The 26,955-nt window shown below is 34.6% G+C and overlaps 3 protein-coding genes across 4 annotated transcripts; 1 reads left to right on the plus strand and 2 right to left on the minus strand.

Moving 5' to 3' along the window:
* Window positions 1-2,877: 2,877 nt before the first annotated feature.
* On the plus strand, window positions 2,878-6,798 carry LOC107792714 (scarecrow-like protein 9). Its single transcript, XM_075231425.1, has 3 exons — window positions 2,878-3,015; window positions 3,374-5,809; window positions 5,893-6,798. Exon 2 carries the CDS (start codon window positions 3,458-3,460, stop codon window positions 5,726-5,728), a length of 2,271 nt encoding a protein of 756 aa, XP_075087526.1. The 5' UTR covers window positions 2,878-3,015; window positions 3,374-3,457; the 3' UTR covers window positions 5,729-5,809; window positions 5,893-6,798.
* Window positions 6,799-10,746: 3,948 nt separating this feature from the next.
* On the minus strand, window positions 10,747-15,810 carry LOC107792715 (uncharacterized protein At5g02240). 2 transcript variants are annotated; one of them, XR_001649598.2, is made up of 8 exons: window positions 15,466-15,809; window positions 14,025-14,296; window positions 13,904-13,940; window positions 13,723-13,820; window positions 13,273-13,334; window positions 11,477-11,600; window positions 11,112-11,312; window positions 10,747-11,013 (listed from the first exon to the last, which is right to left on the minus strand). XR_001649598.2 is itself a non-coding variant. In XM_016614951.2 (7 exons), exons 1-7 carry the CDS (start codon window positions 15,671-15,673, stop codon window positions 11,193-11,195), a joined length of 921 nt encoding a protein of 306 aa, XP_016470437.2. In that variant the 5' UTR covers window positions 15,674-15,810; the 3' UTR covers window positions 10,747-11,192. The 2 variants fall into 2 exon arrangements, 1 of the variants encoding a protein (XP_016470437.2); XM_016614951.2 differs by having other exon boundaries at window positions 10,747-11,312; window positions 15,466-15,810.
* Window positions 15,811-20,401: 4,591 nt separating this feature from the next.
* Window positions 20,402-24,012, minus strand: LOC107792716 (suppressor of disruption of TFIIS). The gene is made up of 9 exons (XM_016614952.2): window positions 23,834-24,012; window positions 22,775-22,838; window positions 22,613-22,678; window positions 22,420-22,517; window positions 22,283-22,320; window positions 22,101-22,188; window positions 21,438-21,767; window positions 21,284-21,349; window positions 20,402-20,817 (listed from the first exon to the last, which is right to left on the minus strand). Exons 2-9 carry the CDS (start codon window positions 22,821-22,823, stop codon window positions 20,668-20,670), a joined length of 885 nt encoding a protein of 294 aa, XP_016470438.1. The 5' UTR covers window positions 22,824-22,838; window positions 23,834-24,012; the 3' UTR covers window positions 20,402-20,667.
* Window positions 24,013-26,955: the final 2,943 nt, after the last annotated feature.

The following is a 26,955-nucleotide window of genomic DNA, read 5'->3' on the forward strand; positions in this document are numbered from 1 at the left end:
CGGTCCACAAATTGACTATAAAGCCTCAAGTCGGTGCCGAACAATCCGAAAACTAGCCAAATATTATATAAATTAATCAATATATGCTTAAAAGTTTATAATTTAGCCCCTAGAGTAATTACCAACCCAAATTGGAAGATTCCTAAAATTTACCCCTAGGCCCACGTACCCGGTTTCCCGAAATTTTTAAAGATAAATATTACCCACAACCTCACGAACCCAAATATATAATTTCTACTCAATTCCATAATCATTTTCGTGGTCTAATCTCATTTTTATCAAAATCTAGGTTTTACAACTAAACCCATAATTTCTATAATTTATATGTTAAGAATCTACCCAAAATATGCGTATTAAACTTACATTAAGTAGCAATTACTTACCTCACGATAATAGGTGAAAAACCCATCTCCAAGAGCTCCTTTATCAGCCACTCCAAGTGAAAATAAGGTAAAAACCCACCTAAGTCCGATACCCAACGATTTTTGCACCTACGACAAAATGGTGGCACCTGCGGCTCTGCTTCTGCGGACAAATCATCACAGGTGAGGACCTTGCCAAGGCCATCCACTCTCACTTCTGCGGACGAAGTTCGCTTCTGCGGATTTTCTCTGCTCCTGCGCGCACGCACCTGCGGACCAAGTCTGCTTCTACGCCCCACGCCACCTTGACCATTTCCACATCTGTGACCTCGCAGGTGCGGAATATTTCTTGCACATGCGATGACCCCACCGCATCTGCGTGACCGCACCTGCGGCCATACCCTTCGCAGGTGCGAAGACACTAGACTTTAGCAGCAACAACAACTCCCCAATTCCAAGTTCCAATCTGTTTGCGATTCGAATTTTATCCGAGGCCCCCAAAATCATGTCCGAGCATACTAACAAGTTTGTAAACATAAAACGGACTTGCTCGAACCCTCGGAACGCATAAAACAACATCAAAATTAAGAATCGCACCCCAAAACGAAATCGAATCAACTTATGAACTTCAAGTTCTTCCAACTTACTCCGAAAGCGCCGAATCATACTTAAACTACTCAGAATGACACCAAATTTTGCATGAAAGACATAAATCACCATACAAAACTATTTTGAGGCTCGAAATCCCAAATGGACCTCAAAAAAACCAAAACCTACTCCAAACCAAACAGAAAGAACCTGAAAACCTTCGATGCGCCAACTTCCAATATTAAGCGCCGAAACGCTCCTGGGTCATCCGAAACCCGATCCAAACATACGCCCAAGTCCAAAATCATCATACAAACCTATTGGAACCGTCAAATCCCGATTTCAAGGTCGTTTACTCAAAACGTTGACTCAAGTCAAACTTAACCATTTTAGGCCATTATTAATGAACTAAGTGTTTATATTTCTACCCGAATCCTTCCAAACCCGAACTAACCATCCCCGCAAGTCATGAAATAGTAAAATCACATACGTGGAGTCTTAATAAGGGGAACAAGGATCTAGAAGTCAAAACGACTGATCGAGTCGTTACATAACCGAGGACATGACCCTTAATAGAATGGTGTAGAGGTTAAGAATTAGGGTAGAAGGTTAGTAGGTAGTCGAGTATTTTTCTGTGTCTTCCTTAGTTCAATAATATTAGTGTTGGTATGGTATCCCTTTTATCCTTAGTTTGCTATTACCACATATCTTGTACTGTTGTTACTTGCCTTCTGTATGCCCTTAGTTTGCTATCACTTCATATCTTGTACTGTTATTACTGACTATTAGTACTTCTTTGATACTCTTTGTTGCTATCTTGGATTTCATTTTCTAAATACCTTGTTTTTTCTTTCATTCTTTCTTTAGCCAAGGGTCTATCGAAAATAGTCTATATGCCCTTCTAGGGTAGGGGTAAGACTGCGTATATCCTACCTTTCCCATATCCCACTTATGGGTTTACATTGGGTTATTGTTGTTGTTGTTGTTGTTGTTGTTGTTGTTGTTGTTATTATTATTGTTGTTGTTGTTGTTGTTATTGTTGTTGTTGTTGTTGAAGTTTGATAAGAGTATTTGGATGTTGAAGATTTATATTTGTCATTGATTTAACTTGAAAAGTTAAACTTTTGTGAAAATCATTTCACTTCAAAATTGAGATGTCCCTCAAACAAAATTTTCAACTTTCAAGTTTTTATTTCTAAGTTAAAGTTGTCACAATGAATTAAATTATAAAATATATTGAGTTGCATATAATATTTCAGGTTGAAGTTGAAATAATTTATGTTTAAATAAATCCGAATAATATTTAATTGAATATAAAGTCTAAAAGTGAATGAAGTTCTTAACACATAAAATAAATATATAAACTTTATAATAGCAAAAATGATTACTATTATTTTGTGAATTTCTTCTCATCTGTCCAATCCTTAATTAATACTTCATCCATTTCAATTTTTGTGAACCCATTTGATTGGGCACATAGTTTAAAAAAATAGAGAAGATTTTTGAACTTGGGGTGTAAAATGAGACATATATTTTGTGTGACTATAAATCATTACATAAAGGTAAATTGTTTTCAAATAGAGAAAATGGTCATTTTTTTTGATAAATTCTAAAAAGAAAATAAGTTCACATAAATTGATTAAAATGAAGGATGTATAATTTTATAGTATATGTCTTGGTAAGAGATACTAAGTAACTAATAAAATATTTAAAGTACTCACAAAGTAATTGGTACACCACCGTCATAAATTTTCTTTTTGGTGGACTTATACATGTTATATAATTCTTTATTAATATTAAAAAATACTAAAAGGAGCATCTTTTTCTCCTCAACACGTGGGATGTTATGATTGGTTGTAGGCATAAGACCGTCGAGTTTTATTTAAAAGGTGACTAGGTTTTACCGATTATCACAACAACGACATATGACTGGCTATTACCGGTTACCACTTTCAACGGTTGCCATCTGATTTTATTCTTTTAAGAATCTTACAAATACTTTTTTGAGCACTTTCTTCTCTAGTCTTTCTTTCCCTAAGTCCACCCCCCTCTCTGCTTCTCTAAGGTATGCCCTTTTCTCATTTCTTTCATATTCATTATATTTGACATAGTTAAGTGGATTTTCTTGATTTGTTTTCTTCTTAAGCACTTCATATTTGAACTCAATTTTATGTTGAAGTTATTGACTACGACTATTTATAAACTTGTGCAAAGATTTTGCTGGACCCTTCACTAATGTTTGGCAAAAAGAAACTTGTATGTAGTCTTTAAATAGTGATAAAGATTAAATTTTGTTAATGCAGACTTTGCTGTTGTTTTCTTGATTTTAAGGTGTTGTTAAAGTTTCTGTCTTTTTACTATTTTGAGAGCTATTACTTGTGTGTGTTCCACCTTTGAGCTTAAGTTTGTTATGGTTGTCACAGATATATTATATATTTATGACTGCAACTTCCATTTGGCATCATTGACTTTGAGGTTGGTTAGAGAAGTTTGCCAATTTGGCTGAAATGGATCCGAGGTTTAATGGAAACCCGAGTTCTTTGAATGATTTTCGACTAGGGAACCAATCATTACCTATTTCTTCAGATGGGAGTATGATTAATGGACCAAGATTTGAACTTATTTATCCAGATCAGAAGCTACATAATGGTCCTAGACTTGAAAATAGCTTTGTCCAACACAATTTTGGTGGTGTTGGATGTATAAACGGTGACCGTTTACCTAGTAATCTAGAATCAAGATCTGACCTTGGCGGCGTTGAGGAGGACTTCAATGAAGATATTGATTTCTCGGATGTAGTTTTGAGTTATATAAATCAGATGCTTATGGAAGAAGAAATGGAGGATAAGACCGACATGCTTCAGGAATCCTTGGAACTTCAAGCAAAAGAGAAGTCATTCTACGAGGCCCTTGGCAAAAAGTATCCACCTTCGCCAGAGCAAAATGCGTTTACTAATCAGTACAGTGAGAGTCCTGATGACTACTTCTCGGGGAGTATATACAATTCCACAAGTAATACTAGTGAAAATAGTGGTAACTTAGTCGATTCAAGGGGGGTTAACATTTCCACCGACTACAGTTCTGCTTATGTCGAAAGCCTTTCATTTCGTAATACTTCAGTATGCTCATCAAATAGTGGGAATACTATGGTAGATGGGTTCTTAGACTCTCCTGTTAGTTCTTTTCATATTCCTGATATATATAATGAGAGCCAATCTATTTGGAGTTTTAGGAAAGGAGTTGAAGAAGCAAGCAAATTCCTCCCAACTAATAATAAGTTGTTGAACAATGACTTGCCGTCTCGGGAGTCTAAAGGGGAAGCTGGTTATGTGGTTGGTCAGGTGGGAGAAAAGGACGAGGTAGACACTTCACCAACTGAAGCGAGAGGGAGGAAAAATCCTCAGAGGGATGATAATTATAATGAAGAAGAAAGAAGTAGCAAACAGGCAGCAATTTTTACAGAATCAACTCTTCGGTCTGAGGAGTTTGATATCGTCTTGCTGCATAGCATGGGAAAGGGAGAGGAAGCACTGGAAGCTTATCGACAGAACCTGAGGAATGCTAAAAGCAAAACCACAGTGCAGATACCAAAAGGATCAAAAGGAGGAAAGGGCCGCGGGAAAAAGCAAGGTGGAAAGAAGGAAGTCATAGATTTAAGAACTCTTATGATAAATTGTGCGCAGGCTGTAGCTGCTGATGATTCCAAGAGTGCGTATGAGCTGTTGAAACAGATCAGACAACATTCATACCCTTTTGGAGATGGAAACCAGAGATTGGCTCATTGCTTTGCAGATGGTCTCGAGGCGCGCTTGGCTGGTACCGGCAGCCAGATTTATAAGGCCCTTGTCAATAAAAGAACATCTGCAGCCGACCTTTTGAAGGCCTACCATTTGTATCTTGCGTCGTGCCCATTCAGGAAGATCTCAAGTTTTGCTTCAAACAAGACGATCATGATAAAGGCAAAGAATGCAACAAGGGTTCATGTCATTGACTTTGGCATCCTATATGGATTCCAGTGGCCTACATTCATTCAACGTTTTGCAGAAAGAGAAGGGGGCCCACCGAAGCTTCGTATTACTGGTATAGAGTTTCCCCAACCAGGCTTCAGGCCAGCGGAACGGATTGAGGAATCTGGTCGCCGTTTAGCTGATTATGCTCGGTCCTTTAATGTTCCATTTGAATACCATGCAATTGCAAAGAAATGGGAGACCATCACAGTTGATGATCTAAAGCTCGACAAGGATGAATTTCTCGCTGTCACCTGCTTGTATCGCTTTAAGAACCTGTATGATGAGACTGTGGTAGCTGACAGTTCAAGAACTGTTGTTCTCACCCTCATAAGGAAGATCAATCCAGATATCTTCATCCATGGAATTGTCAATGGGGCCTATAGTGCCCCATTTTTTGTTACACGATTTCGTGAGGCCTTATTCCACTTTTCAGCACTATTTGATATGCTTGAAACTATTGTTCCGCGAGAGATTCCCGAGAGAGGGTTAATTGAGAGAGAGATCTTTGGGAGGGAAGCGCTGAATGTCATAGCTTGTGAGGGGTGGGAAAGAGTTGAAAGGCCAGAGACATACAAGCAGTGGCAAGTCCGTATCCTGGGGGCAAGGTTTACGCAAATACCTTTTGAAAGGGAGTTTGTGAATAAGGCAGTAGAAAAGGTGAGGTTAGGATACCATAGAGATTTTGTAATTGATGAAGATAGCCGGTGGTTGTTGCTGGGGTGGAAAGGAAGAACAATTTACGCCATATCTTGTTGGAAACCTGTTTAAAGAAACTTGAAACACATGCTTCCTTCGGAAACCCCAAGTCCGCCCATATATTTGCAGAGATCAAATGCTGCAAAACAGTTTGTAAGACTCTTGATATATTTGTATAATTTCTTTTTTACATCTTGTTCACTACTCTTAACTGACACAATTTGCCGATGTCACAGGTAACTGGCTGTTCATGTCTTGATACATACAGTAATTGAGACTGCTTGCAGAAGCAACAAGAAGATCATTCGGTTGCTAAAGCCCTCGAGTTCGTACATGTGACAGGGCTGAAACTGCAGCTTTACAGCTTCAACAACCAACAGATAATCAGAGAAGATGAAGCGTTGGTGATGGTCATCTGTGTATAAAGCGAGAGGATTGACCCTGAAATGGTATGATTGACTGAGTCGATATTTCATAGATGAATGACCTAGGCCATAAAATCATACATTGAACAGCTTGCGGACCGGCCATTGCTGCGTAGCGTGCATCAGATATGTATACCGGAACGCTTTGAACTTAGCAATACATGTTTTTTTTAAAGAAGAATAAGTTTATTGATGATTCTTTGTGGGTACAATGTTGTTTGCCCGTTGATTCTTCTCTTGTTCTCCGTGATTTGAGGGCTTAAGCAACGTATTTCTCGAACGTAGAATGACGTGGACTTCCCTGGGATGTATTTGATCTCCGTGAAAAGGAAGAACATCTCTTGATCACTTCGGCGGCTTTGAGAAAGACAATATTTGATGTCTTTGATCTCTTTGAGAATATCCATGAGTTTATGGGATTTTTGAGATACCTTAGCCGTACATATTTAACATTTGAAAGTTTGTTCAACATACTTGTATCCCTTCTCCATTTGCCTTTCCATGATTGGAAAGAGAACAAGTTTTAGATCTGTTTAATTTCTCCATTTTATGATGTATTAACTGTAGGAACTAAGGTGTCCAAGTAGAATGGTACAGATTTGGAGGAATAGCCGACTCCAGCTAGCTTGGAATTTTGGATTGATGGGCTAATATGTTTGGTAATTTGAGTTGTAATTTGTAAAATGAGGCTAAATCTTCATTTGAACTTTTATAGTCTACTTTGTCTTAATATTATTGCATGGTTCTTATTGGAAAAAAAAAACATATGATTTCTCAAAATTAAATCACCTTAATTTTGGAGGTTGTTGCAATTGGTGCTTTCCTAGTAGAATCTGAACTATAAGTGAGTGGTCGCTTTACTACTATTTAAAATGAGAACAAAATCCTCCATGATTTGCCATGTTAGGGATTCCTTAAATAATTGCAATAAAAACTATATGCGACAAGTTGAGAAAGATTTATGTCCAATTGATTAGTAAAACACTTGGAAAATCGTGATGTCATTTAGCTGAGGGACAGAAAGGAGAGCTTATTAGAGGATTCTTAAAAGTTAGTAAAACTATATTTGGCCCATAATTCTTTGTGCAGAGAGCTTTTTAAAAGCTTTGATCGCTCAGGATGCAGTAACTCGAGGTATATATATATATATATATACATACATAAAATTATTTAATCTCAACTTGCATGGCCCTTTGACATAATAAAGCTTGTAAACTGAATCAAATTTAGAATTTAAAGTTTGTAAGCTCGGTTGAGTGTAACCGTATATGTATACATTCTTTTTTGTGTGCATACACTTACATACTTTAAGTAAAATATAATGAATTTAGTTGAATTCACAAAACTCGCTATAGATACATTTCTAGTCATAGCTAATTTTAACTTGGTGGTAGGTGTACATTTTCCCTAGATTTTGATGGGACTTATAGCATGTTTGGCCAAGTTGCAAAAATCAGCTTATTTTGAGAAGTATTTTGGTGAGAAGCAGTTTGTGTTTGCCTAATTAATTTGAAAAACACTTATGAGCAGCAATTAGTGTTTGGTCAAGCTTTTAAAAACCGTTTTCAAGTATATTTTTCTCAAAAATACTTTTCAAAAAAGTAATTTTGGAGAGAAGCTATTTTTTTCTGCTTCTGCTTCTCCTCAAAATACTTTTTTTTTCTTCCAAAAGATTATCCAAACACTTCAACTTTAAAAAAAAATACTTTTTTTTTTTTGAAAAAAATGTGCTTTTAAGATTGAAAAAACTTGGTGAAACAGGCTATTATTCTTAAAATTGCAGTCAAAACCAGAAAAAGAGAATTTTATAACACTAATAAGCACAAATAACGGCTGAAACGCCACTGACAAAGACATAGTGCTTGCCAATAAGTTTGTATAGATTAATATTCTCTTGGACCAATGAGAAATGAACTGAAGTATTGATTTTGGAAATAACATATCAACAGAAGTGATGTACTTATATATACATTATAATACCGACACTATTTTCCCTCAAAGTTGCTTAACCACTCACCTACAGCCAATCAGATCAATAGCCTTTGGTACAAAATAAATATACGCCTTCTTGTCGCACGCAAACCATAAATTAAAAGTCACAGTTCAAATCTTTTAAAAACAAAATGTCAGTTCGGTGAACGAAATATTTTGCGTTCACGTAGGTTTCGTATAAGAACCGTATCCCAAGAGGATGTGATGTAGGACAACCTACTTAATACAAGTATTAATGGCTGATTTCATGACTTAAACCCCGTAATTTATTGGTCATACGGAGACAAAACTTTATCATTATTTCAAGGCTCCCCTTCATAGTTCAAATCATAATAGAGACCAAAAAAAATCATCAGGAGATGATATGTGATTATGTTCTCATTTGCCTGACCTTTATGTTTGGAGAATTACTAGTTGCTTGTACCGGTGGAAGATAACAAGTATATATGCCCCTCGAAAATAATTAAATGCCTTCTCATCATGCACATAAGCAACCGCAGTAGAAACAAATGAGAATGAATATTGTAGTTCTTAGTAGGGGTGTCAATAGATCTTTAATATCTGACTAAATCGCACTGTATTAAATTTATTTTAATATAACTGTAGGTTTTTATATAAACTTATAATTGTACCGAATAATAGGGTAGGTTTTTAATTTTATAAAAATAAATCGAAAAAATATCGAACCGTACCGAATAAATTTATATATTAGAAATATATTTTAATACTAAGTTTAAAACTAACAAAGAAATTCTTTTTCTTTGGTCTTGGGATTATGAAAATGGCTACAAGTGACCAAATAATTAATATCTATGTCCTTACTTCCAAACATATTCTACAACTCATATCGAAACTAAATTAGTTCTAACATCTTGAGTAGCAAGCCACTAGGTATTCCAGCGATCTTCAATAGCAAGCCACAAGGTATTGGATATCTTTCCTCTCGTATAATTTAGATTTCTCTTGTTGGATACTAATCTTTTAATAAGTTGTATTCTTGAGTCCCAACTTGATTAGTATCTTTCCACTCGTATGATTTATATTTCTCGTATTTGCTTAATTTGTTTTACGCTACCATAGAATAGTGGAATTAATCTCTATTATGGACATCTTTCATGTTCCTTTGATCATCACTTTTAAAATAGTAAAAATATTTAGAGAGATTTGCCAAAATCCGATGCAAGTACACATTATCGCATTCTAACTTTAACTAGCAACTCTTGCATGATATTTTGAAAAAAAAAAACCGAAAAATTAATCAAACCATACCGATACCGAAGAGAAATCGAGATGATTGGGATGGTTTCGAAAAGTCTAGTTTTGGTTATACAAAATGGAATAACCGAAAATTTAATAAGGTACAAATTTTATAAAATAACCGGCCGAACTAAACCATTAATACCCCCGGTTCTTAGTCAAAAGCAAGCTAATTTAAACAAATTTTAAGATTTTTGTCAAGATCATCACGATAACTTGGTTAGGTGACTTTTAGTTTAGAAGCGTAAATGTGATACAATCAAAGCAATGATCATTCAATTATCTTCTTCAGTAACCTGGGGTAGTTTAGCATTGGACAGAAAGTGTTAATTAATTCTTTGACTATCAGAAAAATATAAGGTTTGTAGTATATCAAGGGTTGTTGGTGAAAGATATATGCCAACTAAACTAGGTTTTTAAATGTTTGTGAAACTCGTAATGTTAACTCCATTAGATGACTTTTAGTTTAGAACAGTAATCAAATCATTGTAGATATGTAATCAAAACAATTGTCATTCAGCTATCTTCATATATTTCTTAAGATAATACATAGTCAAGTAACAAAGATTATTATGCTTTTGGCCTTGAGTTATAGGGTCAAAGACGCCACTTCTACTTGGAGGACTTCAGTCGACTTCAATGATGGAAACAACCTCTGGCAGGGGTATACAATGACCAGATTGGTTCGATTTTTTTCAAAACCAAACCAAATCAACTATATCGGTTTGATTGGTTCGGTTTTGTCGAGTTTTTCGAATTTTTTTGTTACATGAATATTATTTCAATCTTACTTTGTTAAATTTTTGAGAAGCAAATATAGATTTAGTAAAAATTGAAAGAATTGACAAACATATGATCTATTAACATATTCTTATAGGAGAATTTTCTTAGTAACATATGATAGTTATTTTTTTAGTTATCTGACAATAATTTTTCGTTGATGTACATTTTCAAGGTTAACTGAATTTAATAATTAAACATAAAAATCAATATGATACATATATAATGATATGTTCTATTTAATTTTAAATTATCGAAATACCACTTCAAATTCGAAAAATATAGGAGTATAAGAATTTAATAGATGCAGCCGGTTACAGGCGAGTCAGAAGCCCATATCATCAATTTCAATCACGAGAATCTATCACTTGTTATTACTCGTGAGTTAATAGTACCATTAATAGTACCATAATGTACAATGTTGTACCATAATAGCAAAGCAGATTAGTGGAATGTTATTAAAGTTATAAAAGTTGTATTGCGTTATATTGATTCGTGAAATGGTATCAATGTTTTAAGATATCCAAATTGAAAATTTATACATATATAGAGCTAAAATAACAAAAAGATTTAAGTAAGTTTGATTCTTTATTAGATCATGGAAATTCACTCTCCAAACATGTAAACTTGGAACCATTTACTTGTGAACTTGAAAATCACGCCCTGAATCCAAGAAATACGTTTGTTTACAAGCAAAGAGGCATACTATTATAACCATGAAAATGAAACACTAATTGGTGAAACATGGAATGAAAACAAGTATATAGTTGTTTTTTCAACACTAGTTCAAAAATGCTTATTTAGTCTATCGCCTTCCCCAAGTATCAGATAGATGTACAAAGGCACATGATAAAAGCCTCCATTGTGCCATTGAATTGATAAAATATGATGTTCCCACAGAACCTATTGGCAGTCAATTGAATCAGTGAAGTTAGCTGCTGCGCAAGGGGGAAGGGGGAGGGACGGGCATTGGTACAACCAAACTCAGATGCCTTATCTACCTTAAGGCTTTAGCCTCACTTTTGAACAAATGTTGGAATAATAGAGTGATGAAAATTCGCACAGTCATGGTGAGCGGTATATCAGAAACGAGCACTGATTTGTGCAAATAGAGCCTTGAAATCTGTGGTTGGTGTGCCAGTTCCCTCAGGTTTCGAGGCCAGATCAAGTGCCTTAAATTTAGCTTCCTCATACTGCAGTGCCTGTCAACACAAAAATGCCACGAAGGTTTTTATTCAGAAGATGAGCGAAAAGAAAGCAAAGCTATAGGGAGTGAGCTGTAGGCGTGAAGCATTGAAGCTGACTAAAGAAGCAGCAAAACATCTAGATAGCGTACAAAAAGACCAAAGACCAATGAGTAATATACCTGAATGCAAACTTCTGCAACATCAGCCCTGGCAATGGTTCTTGTTTCTGTCTGAAGAAGTTCATCGTCCTTTCCTACAAGTAGTTCCCTTATACCACCTTCTTTATCTTGTAATCCTCCAGCCCTGAACAAAGAAGAGAAATGAAATGATGATCAGTAAATTTAAACCAAAGAGCATAACATGGAGATCATTTAACCATAATCGTTACACAGTGTCTGGACTGACATTAAAAATGATAGCAGGAACATCAAAATAAAATTTAGCTCTATCTGATGAAGATATAAATTTGATTTTTCGAGTACAACAACGAGGTAACTACAGAAGTTGATTCAGATTTGAAGTTATTTCCACGTGACCTCCTGGTCACATGACAACAACTTTACTAGTTACGCCAATGCTCCCCTTCCTTTTCTTTATATACTTGTGACATAGAATCCACGAACAAGTGGAAGCATGATTTAAATGTTTCTTGTTGACAACTCTCGTGAAAACTAAAACGTTTTAACAACTTTCTCAGGTTTGTGATAGTTTATGTAGTTCTCTTATCTTTGAAATTCCGCTTTCCAATATTCTACACATGATAGTATTTAAATTAGGTAAGTCTAATTCAATTTAGTTCTAGTTCGATTCCCTATGACTTACTCCCTCTGTTCCAGTTTATTCCCTACGGCTTATTACTTTTCATGCAAGCAAAAATCACCTAACGGAGCTAACGGAACCATCAAAATTCAAATCCGAGATCGTTTACACATAGGTCCATATCCGGTCTACTTTTCTAGCTTAAATTTTTCAATTATGAGACTGGGTGTCTTATTTCACTCCAAAACTACTCTGAACCCAAACCTACCAACTCGATACAACTCAACACAGTTGAACAACACATAAATAAGCAGAAATGGGGAAAACGGGCCTACAACTCTCGGAACGACTGGCCGGGTCATGGCCAGGTCGTTACACTTTAAGACACAACATATCCACAAAATGAGCGTGTTCAAATCACAAATAGCAAAATAGATGTGCGGTCATACAAGATCGTACCAGATTGGAAATGATCACATCAGAGAGAGGGTGCTAGTGACACACGTGACGAATAAAATGGGAAGTGGCATAAGATGGTTTTCATAATGTCCTACACAGATCTCTGAATGTACAGTTGATAAGTGTGCCATTAAGATGATTAAGGATACTAAGATGGGACTAGGTGAGGTAGATCATCAGGATAGTGTTATCACTTTAAACTTTTGCCTATTCTTATCCTTTTAGTTAAAGATAAGAATATTAGTAGTTTCCAGAGTCTAAAGTCCAAACCTCCCTTTCTATATGGACCAATATTTTGTATGTCTATGTTCTTTCTATCTTTTACTGGGGTTTGTTATTGTAAGAGTTGTTATGTGACCTGCATAGGGATTTCCAACCTTTGGTGAAGGTTAAGGTTCTTGTTCCCCTTGCCCTTCTATAACAACCCCCCAATCCTCCATCAGCAACTCTTTTTGACAATATTCATTCGAAATCCCATTAGCAAGACTAAGGCAATTCTTTACAAAACCTTTTAAATTAAACCCTTCATTTTGGAATCTTCTGTAAGATTTCCCATAGTTATGGGATAATGCTTTTAACTTAATGATCACCTATCGAGGTTTAGATATTTTTTATTTGATAAAGCTAATGAGGCTTAGATATTAGGAATTCAGTATCATCTAAAGGAGCACCTTTGGATTAACAAGACCAAAATTCAAAGTGTTTTTATTCCTGTAGGATCAAACAGAATTGATACAAATATTTAAATTGAACGGACCTTATAATTGTGTATGGAATACCAGAGTCGGCCAAGTATTGTTCAGCCTTTCTCTTCCAAACCTGTAACATTGATACAAGTTAGACTGGCAGAACTTTTGGATGAAAACGATTCCAACAAATAAAGCAGGTCAAAATGAAAGAGGTAAAAACAATTTTAAGAACCATCGCCTAAAACCTGCCAGCAATTAAAATTATTGAATGCCCTTGAACTACATTTTTTGCCCTTGATCTAAATAGTAGTACCCGCCTAAGATGCAATCAGAGGACTAATTTAGCAAGAAAAGTTCAGGTGAGATGGCCATCAAAATGGCAGAAAAAATACAACTACGCCCCAGTCCCAAAAAAGTTGGGGTTGGTAATATGATTCCTCGCCGACCATTTTTCTCATTTAAGTTCATCTCAGGCCAAAATAATAGAAGAAATAAAGAAAAAGAGTCAAGGAACAAACCAATATATTCCCATTGCCAATACTGTTCAAGGGGTGGTTAGGATTTGTCCCTCCCATTGACCCAACTAGCACGATCTGCTTCACACCAGCAGCTTTAGCTGTAAACATGCAAAAAGTATATCTAAGATAAACAGAGAGCATCCTATATCCAGTAACAATAGTGTCAAAGACGACTCCTTACCAGCATCTATTTGGTTCTTCTGGCCAATCCAGTCTACCTACAAATACAAAGTCAGTATTTTTTTGTGTCAGACAAAGACAACTACAAACCTGAGGACATGAGTAGCCATAGCTTTCTATACCTGTTCAGGGTATGCCCCATCCTCAAAATAGAATTCCGGTCTTCCACCTTGAGTTGGATCAAACCCGGGCTTCATTTTTGGCACAGCACTTGTAAGAATAACAAGAGCATCAATACCTTGTATGGCAGGAATAATACTCTCAGTATCCCTGATATCACCAATATAAACATCATCGGCACCGCCAATTTTTTGTTTGCTTTCCTCCGTTCTAACCAATCCTCTCGCTGTATATTTCTCTGACCTCTCCTTCAACTTCTTATAAACAATTGATCCTACAATGTAAACAACTTGTTAATGAGGGAGCCGTGAAATTGTTTGATCGTGAGAGGAACAGGAATAGCTCAATTTACATCATACCCTAAAGCTCATGGCCACTTGACATGATTGATTCTAGCATTAGTCATTTACTAAGAAGCCTAAGAAGCAAAATTCTAAGAATAGTTGTTGCTTTGGAATACTTCAAAATCCAGTATACGAACCCCTAAGTCATTGTTTGAAAGTTCAACATTTTCAAGTTCAGTCATGCATTTACTTATTAAACAGCCAATTGAAATGAGATGATAAAAAACCCACTAGACCAACCAAATTCGGAGTTAGAGCATGCAATTTATGAGTCATCTTCACCATTGGAAACAATTGATGAGTGATCCCAACTCCTAAGAATAAATAAATAGTCCTAAAATACAGCAAAATTGTACATTCTTGAAAGCTATAAAGAACCTCCTCAATAGATTTGAGAAGAAATGCTTATAGGACAACAATCCATATATTACTGTTACAAGACTTCAACGCAAAAATAATCTAACTGCTTGGGCTCCTATCTCTTCTTTTAGAGTATTCTTTTTTGAAGGGAGAAAAAGGGAAAGACAAAAGCAATATGTTATAGTACAATATGTATCACCAGACTTCCATTCAACAGTTTTTTCATATCCACCGAATACCTGCTACTTCTCACCAGCACAGTATAGGTATGGAGTAACTCAGTCCGTTAGACTGATGGGAAGAAATAACCTATTTTTATTTTTTTTTGGTCTCGAATTGGATTTGAACCCGTGGGATTTTAATTTCCATCCACTTAATTGACCAGTAGGCTAAGCCCTTTTATGAATACAATTGTGTAATCACCATGTGCCTTAGTTAGGTCTCCTTATGATCATGCTCATACAAATTTCAATGCCTTAATCCCACATAACCCGTTAACATTACTTCCAACAAAAAAAGCCAAAATCATAAACAGAATTCCCCAGAATTAGACCCCACAAACTGCATATATACTAAATTAACACCTCATAGCCAAAGATTAGCAGTGGTTACAGCAGTACTTCACATTCAACAATTTAAAATTTTCAGAAAATGAAGATTACATATATAAATGCTCTAAAACCCTTGAGCCATGAATGAATGTATCAAAATCAAGAAACCCCAAAAAAGGAAAATTTACCAGTTCTGCCACCAGCACCGGTAACAAGAACAGTACTTGTGTTCAAATCAGCCATGGCCAAAACTGAGAATTTGCTAAATTTCTTGTTTTTCTTTGGAAATGAAACAAGTGATGATGAGGTAGTTGCTAGAAGTGAGGACAACTCTGGATGTCTATGATTTACCAAACTTAATTTATGGCATTGTGATACACGTGTCAAAGCAGCCATTTTTATAGCAAGAAAATTTTAGTCCAATATTCAAGAATTATGTGAACTTAGAGGTGATACTCAAAAGTTAGTGTTATTTTGTTCTATTTTCCTGATTAATAGGTAGTTGGGATTATTGTACATTTTTCTTATCCATTTGTCAGATTTCCTTGTGACCAATCACCTTATCAACTTCTTATGTTGTTTTTTTGACAGTTCTCATCACTCATGAGGTGTTTGGACTTTGGAGTGGGGTTTTAGATATAAAATCTAATTATTGGGCCATCAAGTAAACCTAATGGGCTGGGGTCACACTCCATCTATTGGGCCTTCAAAAGTTTTTTCAAGGGATTTTACTTATTTATAATCAAGTTTTAACTTAATTACATGGTCATATGCAATTTATTAATTATATACATGTTAGTTTTAAATAAATATTCCTTTATTGTAGCCTTTTAATTTAGTAAATCCCGAAAAATCCTCACAATTCCTTACTTACCTAGACAAACCCCAATCTTTCTAAAGGATTTTTCTCTCTTTGAAATCAACATTCTTTCTACATCGATTCTACAAGATTTTTTTCTTCTAAAACTCATAATTTTCTCTAACAATGGCGAAGAAAGGGATTAATTTTTTATCGATTTGAATTTTGCCATGGCTGGAGTTTGGAGCTTTTATGGGCTTCCCTTTTCTTGTTGGTATTCCGATGGTAGGCTAGCAGTACATGTATATTAATTATTTGGATGGATTGTTCAAATTAAAATTTTCAATCAATAAATTTTAAAGGTGTTTGACTCTCCACCATTGACAGCAATTAAAAAGATTCGAAGCGTTGAATTCGAATTCGAATTTTCAAAAAATATTTTTTGTTTGGATTGGGTGTTATTGCAAACGATTGAGAATATTCTATGGATTTTATATCTCATTTTTGAGGGTATTTGGTGAATATTAGATTGATTTGGCTGGATTTTCATATTGAAATTCGGATAAGAAGCCGAAGAACACACCACATATAAAAAATATACAAATTATATACAAAATGTATATAAAAGACATTGTATAAAATTTATATGAAAATTATATTTAAGTTGTATGATATTTTAGTTGTATTTAACTGGGTAAGAATGATATATAAAAGTTATAGATAAGTTGTAAATAAGTTGTATACTGTATAATTAGTTGTATGAAATTTGTTTTAGTATGTATGTTGTTGTAGATATATCAAATTTTGTATGAAATTTATTTTTAATTTGTATGCTGATGTACCATACATTATCTTTTCTTAAAATAAGTAATTACAGAGAGAGGGAAGAGTTGCACTAATTATGGCTTAAAATAGGTAATACACAACTAGAAGGAGTCTTATTTGGATGGAAGGACAATTTGAACTTCGTTCCCTTCAGTTACGCCCTTTTCCAAGCAAAGAATCCCCTAAATTAAGGCACTAATAATTGATTGTATATAATTGTAAGAAAAATTTATTATACAAAATTTGGACAATTTTGATAAATAAGTTTCAAATATCGTATAGCAATAAGGAAAAAAAAAATCCTTTTTTCAATCATATCGAATCATCATCGCCTCACAGACTCGTTTATGAAACTAATAATAGTGTTATTTATCATGGAGTTTAACTTTTTAATAATCTAAAAGATATTTTTATGTAACCTTCATAAAAAGTGAAATTCATAATCTTGAAATAAAACAGATAACCTATTCAATAGTAAAAGTGACCTAGCGTAAAATATATTTATAACGTTGGTGGATATTAATTAAACTCTCACATCCCATTAAGAGGACATGAGATATGGAAAAAAAATCATTTGAATGTTTTAATCCCAAAGTGGGTCAGAAATCAGAAAACAATGAAAGTTCAAGCTTCTATTAAACCAAGGGATCTTACAGTCGGCCGGGTTCACCGTTTACTTTTATCAATCGGTATACATAAGTTATAAATAAAAACAAAAATAATATATATATATATATATATATATATATATATATTAAACAGTAAATGAATAATATTTTAGATTAATTATTCTTAAACCAAAGGCACGGTGCATACACCTTCCTTCTCAAGGCTGAAGCACATCCAAAGTTAGCGCTTCCAAGGCTTCAATCATAAGACGTTAGCCCCCATCCTTGAAGAGCTGAAGGCACAATCCAGCCATTGGGCCTGAGAAAAGATAGCTAAGCCCAAGAAACATTGCATATAACCGGGGCTTTTGCATCTATACTCGGTTTTGGGGTGACAATTGAACCTATACCTACTTTGCAAAAAACAATTGCAAGTCTACCCACTTTACGATCAACTTCAAACTTATCGGTTTTGAAGTTAAATTTTTTTTAGTCTGAAGTGAAAAAATTATACTTTAGATGCACTTAAGGCCAAATAGGTCTGAAGTGCAACCAATAATTTCATGCACTTAAGGCCAATAAGTCTGAAGTAAAAAATTGCACTTCACATGCACTTAATGCCAAAAGGTCTGAAGTGCAACAAACGTTTTTCTACGCTTAAGGCCAATAAGTTTGAAGTTAAAAATAACACTTTAGATGCACTTAAGGCCAAATAGATCTAAAGTGCAACCAATGATTTCATGCAGTTAAGCCCAATAAGTCTGAAGTGAAAAATTGCACTTCAGATGTACTTAAAGCCAAAAGGTCTCAAGTGCAAAAAACGTTTTCTTACAATTAAGGCCAATAAGTCTGAAGTGAAAAATTGTACTTCAAATACACTTAAGGCCAAATAGGTCTGAAGTGCAACCAATAGTTTCATGCACTTAAGGCCAATAAGTCTGAAGTGAAAAATTGCACTTCAGATGCACCTAAAGCCAAAAGGTCTGAAGTGCAACTAAAGTTTTCCTTCACTTAAGGCTAATGAGTCTGAAGTAAAAAATTGCACTTCAGATATACTTAAGATCAAAAGTCTGAAGTGCAACTAACGTTTTCATGCACTTAAGGCCCAATAGGGCTAAAGTGCAAAATGCCCAGAAATAAAAAATTGTTCTTTAAATTTTAACAATCAAATATACGATTTAATACCTAAATCTACTCCAAGTGAGCTCAAATTTGAAACATAACATCCAAATATCATCAAGAGCAAACCCCAATCATCAATTTATCAAAACAACAATAAATCTAACAAACCTATTTTGCAATTAAGAAAAAGAAAAAGAAGAAACCCTAAGCAATAGTAAAAAATAAAGCGCCACAACAGCTCACCACCGTAAAACATTATAAAACTACCTTAAAATATATTCACAAATACCATATAAAATTATTATTACCCGAAGAAGAAGAAGAAGAGGAGGAGAAAAGGGCTTGAAATTGTTTAAACAGTAGATACAAATTAAAAAAAATTAAAAAAATAGGTACATGTTAAATAGGGTGACCAAATAGGACGCCCCGTGCAAATTTTACCATATAACCTTCCTTTCTAATAAGACATTAGCTAGGATGATTTCTTGAAAAGACAAAAAAGGGGTAGGGGCAAAAAGGAAAATAATATAGTGAATAATCGCTTAGGTTACTCAAAACGTGGCCTGATGTAGCGGGAGCAAAATTATGAGATCTCATGTTCTTATTCTAGTCGAGGCAAAAATTATTAAGTGATTTTTTTTATTTGGTGGATAGAGTTATTCGATATCTGTATTGGTGGAAGGTCTGTTTAAACTTTGGTAGATAAAATTATTCGATATATGTATTAATAAAAAATAGTATATACTTGAAATAATAGAAGTGAGCGCAAGTAGACGGGGACACCAATGTCATCAAACGAAGGCGTCTCAACCTAGCCGTTGAAAATGAAGGCGTTTTACTACTGAACCAATCCCTTTAAATTCCTTTTGCAGCAGTATTATAGTCGTGGAAGAAAAATCCTTTCTTCCACGAACTTGCCTAGTCCTAATCCATCTACAGGCCTCAGACCACCACCTACATTAAGTCTAAATTAGTTCTTAATCATATCATTTGTCTTCACATGGAAATGCAGGCACTAATGACATCATCCCTACCCATCACACCTATAATTGCACAAGATGTCATATGGTCAAAATCTGAAAAAAAACAAAAAATTTCCAAAGCAATTATTGAGCTGATGCCAGATTGATACATACATCTTAATCATAATTTGTTATGTCTGAACAACGTATTAATATCAATATCCTTGCCATGTGATTCATGTTTGATACGTTACGCAAGTGGCTAAAACTATATTATTAGAACATTATTATGATCTTTAAACCAATCTTCTTGAGTCATTTGGGTAATAATAAAACTTCTATCAACCCCTTGTAAAATATGTTGGCTATTGTTTATAGTCCAATCATAGTAAATTATGGGTGTCAATTTAAGCCCAAACCCATTAAATTCGTTCAAGGTTGGGCCGCTCATTGATTCGTTTATTGTTGAACTCAGTTTATCTTGACCCAACTTATCTCATCCCAACTTTAAAATAATCTTTTTTTGTTTGAATGTTATATATGACCATAACAAAAAAAAAAAAAGTCTTATTTAATAATTACACAATTCATAAAAAAACAACACACATTAATTAAAATTTGGTAAGAGTTGAGCGGTTTGGCTATGACCCAAATTTTAGCCCATTTTGACCTAACTCAAGTAACTTTTGGGTGGGTCACCCGCCCATTTATTTACTCAGTTGATTTTAACCCTCACAAAATCAGCCCAACCAGCCCATTTCACGCCCCTACTTGAAATGATGCAAAACTTTACCCTTTAGAATAATAATAATAATAATTCAACTTTATATAATCATAGAAAGAGTAGAGGCTGATAAAAAGGAATGGAGAAAAAGAAGGGAGTTTATTTACAAGGTTTGTGGATCATTATCATCACTAGTTGAAAGGAAGTACTAATAGACTAATTAATTTGATAATGACAACAAAACATGTACATCATTTAATCAAATTGACAGGAAATTTTGGATCCCATAATCATTCATTGATTTTTTTTTTTCTCCCAACAGCAGCAGTACTAAGGCATGATATATTATCTTAAGCTGTCACAGATGTCTCAACAGCAACACCTGAGTAGTTTACTTCAGCCACCCTGTCAACTTCCCAAAGTTGTGGTAAGGCTTCCCTTATGTTGTGGATGCTTTCTAATGCATAATCTGCTCCTACAACTCTTTGGGAATTGCCAACCTGAAAATAACAGCAACAACAGTACAACATTAGCAACACAACAAAATAAGAGTGTAACGGGTTCGAGCCGTAGATTCAGCCACTGATACTTGCATTAGGATAGACTGTCTACATCACACCCCTTAGCATATGGTCCCTCTCCGGACCCTATGTGAACACGGAATGCTTTGTGCACCAAGCTGCTCGTTTTAGTGCACAAGATTGCTCCAGTAAATACTATTCCCTCTGTTTCATTTATTATGACACTGTTCGACTGAGTACATAGTTTTTTGAAAAGAAAACTTTCGCTCACATACCATAAAATAACCTCAGGATTTATCTTAAACATGTCATGATATTTTTGTGCTTATAAGACAGTGACATTAATGGTAAAATGCAGAATTTCCGAATATATAATGGTGTCATTATTTTTCAACATCCAGGAAAAAAGTGTCATATAAAATAAAACAGAGGAAGTACAACGTACCAATACTGTATCAAGACCAACACGCTTGCCAGCTTGAATGTTACGGACACTGTCTTCAAAGAAAAGCTGAAAAATGGAAACTTTCCAAATCAGTACATTGAGATAGCAATGATTTTTTAAAATAGGATTGAAGAAGTTGAACAGTTAATCTTACAGTTCTGTGTGGATTAATGTTGGCTATCTTTAAAGCGCGTTCAATGGCAATTTCTGAAGGTTTGCAAACAATTGGTGTTTTTGGCAATACTGATCCAACTTTAGGTTGAGCAAAATGTCCAATAATGTCAAAGATCTCAGTGCCATTAGTAGCAGCAGTGTTTGAGAATGTGGCTGATCCCAAAAACTCAATATCATCCTCATCATCTGATGGACTGCTCTTGTGAATTGGATTCAGAGTCTCAAAACATAAAATCCCTTCAAAACAATCTTCTAATCCTAGCCTACTCAAAGCTTTCAGAGCATGGACCTTATCAGCATTTGTAAAGATCTGTAATAGGAAAAAAAAAACATTCAAAAAAGGCTCTTTGGCCGGTAAATAAGGATCTTTACACAAATAGCCAGCCATATTCACTGTTTACTTTGACAAGAAGGGTCACGAGTTCGAGCCGGGAAAACAACCTCTTGTGGAGGGTATGGCCGAGTACAATAGACACTATTTACTTTTCTAGCCATATACATAGATTATACACATATAATACTTAAATCATGCAGGTATGTCCACCGGCTAGTTTTAGTTTTGACCAATTGTTTGTATGGCTATTTGGGTTAATTCTTCTAAATATAAAACAAAAATGTTCGTGAATTGTGAAAATGGACTTACAACTTTGCGGATTGGTAAGCTTAGCAAAAGACTTCTCAGAACAGGGTCAGGCCTTAAATTTTCATAAGGTAACCTCCCATGGACAAAACTGCAAAAAAACAAATCGGCAAAATCAAAATCAATAAACTAAAACAATGAGAGTTTAAAATGAATAGAGTGCAACTTCAGCTACAAATACTCACTTATGGTACTCATCATAATCAAAATCATAGCCAATTGCCTGCCAAAAAACCAAATGATTTATCTCATAAGTTAGATTTGTCAATAAAACTTAGTTTTATTAATGATCAAATGTTAAGAAAGGGTGAAAAAGATGTACCCTAAGGCCAGCCATTGTAGTCCCATAATTCTTGTACAGTAAATTACCCAACTCAGCAATTTTGCTTTGTTCTATACCAAGCTTTTCAACCATATAATCTGTAAAAGCACATTGAATCCTAAATTAGACATCATTTAACCATTTGTAAAAGGATATTTAGTCTTAAGAAATTTGAAGAACAGATCAAGTATACCTTCAATATTCTTGCGAACACTCGCCGCCAAACCAGTGCTAAGGGGATATAGAGTATCATCTAAATCTGTATTATTCAAAATGTTTAATCATCAAACTTGCTCAAAAATTGAATGAAAAAAATGGGATTTGACAACTAATTTTTTCAGAAAAGATAACATACCAAAAAGAAGACAGTCGTACTTTGGTCTTTGAACATGTCCATATTCCATTTTGGCCTAAGAAAACTTGAGTAAAGAAGTGAAATACGTAAGAACAGTGGACAAAGATAATCTAAATCCAGCCAAACCAATTTGAAAATTCAATCTAAGTCTCAATCTACATTTCTTCATTATGGCTTCAACAATTATTGAGTTCCAATAAAAATCCTTGAGTCAGCATATATAATTTTTACAAGGATAACAAAAAGAGGCTAGCATCCTATATGTCCCCCACTTCAGAGCGTAATAATACAATTTTTAAGTTCTGATAAAAACAAAGCCACAAGTTCATAACCTATTTTTTATGTCAAGCCAAAATAGAAAGTGGACCCTTGGCCTGAGGCTTGCTCAAGAAAAAAGAAGAAAAAAATACAAAATAGAAAAATTCATACTTTTTCAAATGCAGAAACAATTCTGAAACAAAAGCTAATGCACTTCATAACTAACATCATTTTAATCATCCAACATATTAACATCAAATACATATGTGTTTATAGCGAAAACTACACAAACATCACAAAATAGGAAAACAAATTAAAGAAAACACCCATCATCCACCAATGGTGGACTTTTGTTTAAAAAAAAAAAAATTAAAGAAAACAAGCCTTTCGCTATGATTACTCCTTTTGATTTCTAATTTCTCTAAAAAGGAACATGACAACCAAAAAAGAAAACAGAAACCAAACTTTAAGATAATAGAACTGTTACATAAAATCAGAAAGTTCACAAAACACATAAATTTTAACAATAATTAATAACACGGTAACTAAATTTCAACTGTTTTTATGATTTAGCTAATCATTACATAATTCGGTTAAAATGTTCGGTGCAAATTTTTTATTACTTCTTAAAAATTTGAATACGCTTAATAAAATTCCTGACTAGTTTAGTGGGTCAAAGAACTAACTTTGACCCTCCAACATACACAAATGAACATATTTATAAGATTTCACTAGGTATGTTATTATTTTTGTTGTTACCAAAAATCACTAGAATGAGAGAGAATGAAGAGAAAAACGTACCAAGAATCAAAATGGGAATGATCAAAGAGAAGAAAATGAAGATACACAGAGAGTTTTTCTTTGTAGTAAAAGCTTTTGTGTAGTATTTGAAAGAAGGGAAGGAAGAAGGGGAGGAATACGAGTTGGCATTGAATGGGTTTATATAGGCAAAGAGTTGCGTCTTTTCTCATTTAAAAATTAGAAGTAACTGATTATAAATCTGCTTAAGGCTTTCTTCGACTTTTCCATTTAATTAAAAAAAGAGACTTTTTTTTTGCCTCTCCGTTGTACTTTTGGGACTATTTTTATTGAAACGTTTGAATTTGTCCTCTCCATTTATTCTATATTTTCCCCCTAAATATGCCACATTTTCTCTTTCTCTACCTCAAAATCCCCTTGTTTTTTAAAAAAATTAAACAATTGTTATTTGAGGAGTACTTGAAAACTGTTTTGTGAATCTTTTGACAATAGAAGATTATGATTTAGAAATTATATAAAAATGCAAAATATTGAGGAATCAACATTTTGAATTCAAATGCCAAACTAGGTGTTTTGACCTTTCATTTCGAGAAAGGTTTATGTTTTATAAACTAAGTATTAAATTACATCTAATATGTAAAAAATACTTACAATGTGAAAAACACTTAACGCGTAGTGAAATATATTAAACTTAGCTGAAACACTACATATTGTTACTGAATTATAAGAACATTGATCAAAGTTTAAATTAAATATAAGATTAATTGACCACTAAACTGTCCAATGAACGTAATAGTATTTCATCAAGTAAATTATGAAAAATGTCGAGAATTTGAGCCAAGTGTTTTGGGAGAAAATATCAGGATATAATAATTGAACCTACCATATCGGGTTTTGGTGATGGAGTGATAAATACTTTTATATTTTTAATCAAAGGTCTCGAGTTCAAGCACTAAAATCGAAAAAACTTTCGGTAGAAGCATTTAACTCGTAAAGTGAAATTTTCCGTCGCGCATGCGAATTAATTAGGCCCCAAAACAAATATCTAACACAGATAAAAAAAACCAAAAATAAAAATAAAAATAAAATTAGCTATTTAATCGAACGCCTGTCTTGTGTGGTTGTTAGGGTGCGCGTAGAGCCATTGTGCGGGATATTCCATATTTGATCTCCATTCAATATTTCAACTTTCAAGATTTCAAATTAATTTATTTAAGCGTGCTATTTTTATCCAAACGAATATTCGTCCGAATTTCTGATCTATAATTAATGATCAGATGAAATTAGATCCTCTCCTTCTCTTCGAAAAATGTGGTAGGTAGACTACGTCCCATATACTTCACATAAAAGTTAAACTCAATTTGCATCAAATTCTAAGTTCTCCTCCCCACCCCAAAAATTTAAAACGCAAAAGGTTTAAATATGTCCTTGAATTATGCAAAACTGAGTGGATTTTAATATTTTGGTACACATGCCTATGTCGTCTAATACTTGCTTCAAATATGTCCTTATATTAAACATTCCATATGAAGGGCATTTTTGGTTCTACACGAATACTTTGAAAGCATATTTGGCCCATTAAAGTTCTTAAACTTTTATGTTATTGAGTTATCTTGTTAGTTTATGGCGACATAATAAAAGTTTATAATGATAAATTCCCCTCGATTACTTTCCTTTTGTAAATCTTAGATAGGCGTTCAAATACATCCATTGCTCTCGCTCGAGTTTTAAAATGCATATTTGTACTGAATTTCACAATTATCACTAAATATATATTGACGGAGCGGTAATACCTAGTGACTTAGAATATTGAATTTGTATATGAGTGAAACCGAGCCCTTTGGACGCCTCGGTTCTTGATGAAGTAAATAAAGCAAAGATATGACTGTAAGGAACCGGAATCGGGGCAAGGAGCCCCTCGAGTCGGGGTCCGGGCAAAACACCTGCCCTCGGAAGAATCGGGGCCACGTCCCCGAGGTCCGATTAGAACCCCAAAACGTTGGAGAGCATTATCAGATAATCGAGCACGACAAACAAAGGGACATGATATCCGTGCCCAGCCAGAAGTTACGGCGTGAATCTCGGCACGTATCGGCAGAAATCAGTGATTAGTAAAATAGAATATTTTTACTTCTTTTGAAATTGTACTTAGGGTAAAACTCCCCTACGATATAAAAGGGAGTCTAAGTATTCATTAAGTATCATTGTAACATGCATATCAAGGCAATATACTCTTATTTTCTCTATTATTCAAAGTTCTTACTTTTGTTCATCAGTTCTTCATTATCGTGAGCCCGAGATCGAAGGCAGGCATTTCATTAAAGTTTCTGAGTCCGGGATCACTCCCCTTAATTTGTTTTGACAATTTATTACGTCCTTTATCTGTTTAATCTAACACATTTTATCATTTGTATTGAATTAATCCGCGTATCCTTAAATCACATATAAATTTAATTGTTATCCATTTTTTAAGGTAAATTATTTGGCGCCCACCGTGGAGCTAAGGAAGTAAGGATAATAGTTGCAATTTGATACAAATTTTCATAACACACTCTATTTTATACTTGTTCTTTTAGCTCCTAATTTCATGTCAAATTAAAAATGTCAAATTTCCAATCTGCCCATTTGAACGTTGATGTTTAATCTGGCCACCATGGCGAGAACAACAATGTGGTGCCCAACAACGAGGTGCATCCTGTTAACCCCAACGGAGTTTCAGTTGCGGACCCGATCGATGCTAACTCACATGTGAAAATCGAAACAAACTTGCCAACCGACCCTGAAAACAGCATTCGCGGGGGAACCTGATCGATAGCCCGGAGTACACATGACGGCGAAGGCGATGGGATCAACTTGCGGGTGATATTCGAAATGTTACATGTTCAACAGGCAGCGATAACCCATTTGTAGAACCAGAGCCGCGCCCCAAGCAGAGTTGAGCCAGAACCGTCCCAGAAAAACACTTGCAGAAATGAACCAGTCACAGAAAGGCCGAATGAGGCTGAACCCAGGACCAACCTCGAGATAATAAAGATGCTCGAGGAACTGATAAAATAGGTAGAATCAGGAAAAAAGAAAATCGAAGCCAACGACAAAAAAGTGAAGATCTATAACTCCAGGGTCGATCAAATCCCAGGAGCACCACCGATACTGAAAGGCCTGGA

Source organism: Nicotiana tabacum, chromosome 2, assembly GCF_000715075.1.
Source record: "Nicotiana tabacum cultivar K326 chromosome 2, ASM71507v2, whole genome shotgun sequence".
Taxonomy (NCBI): Eukaryota; Viridiplantae; Streptophyta; class Magnoliopsida; order Solanales; family Solanaceae; genus Nicotiana; species Nicotiana tabacum.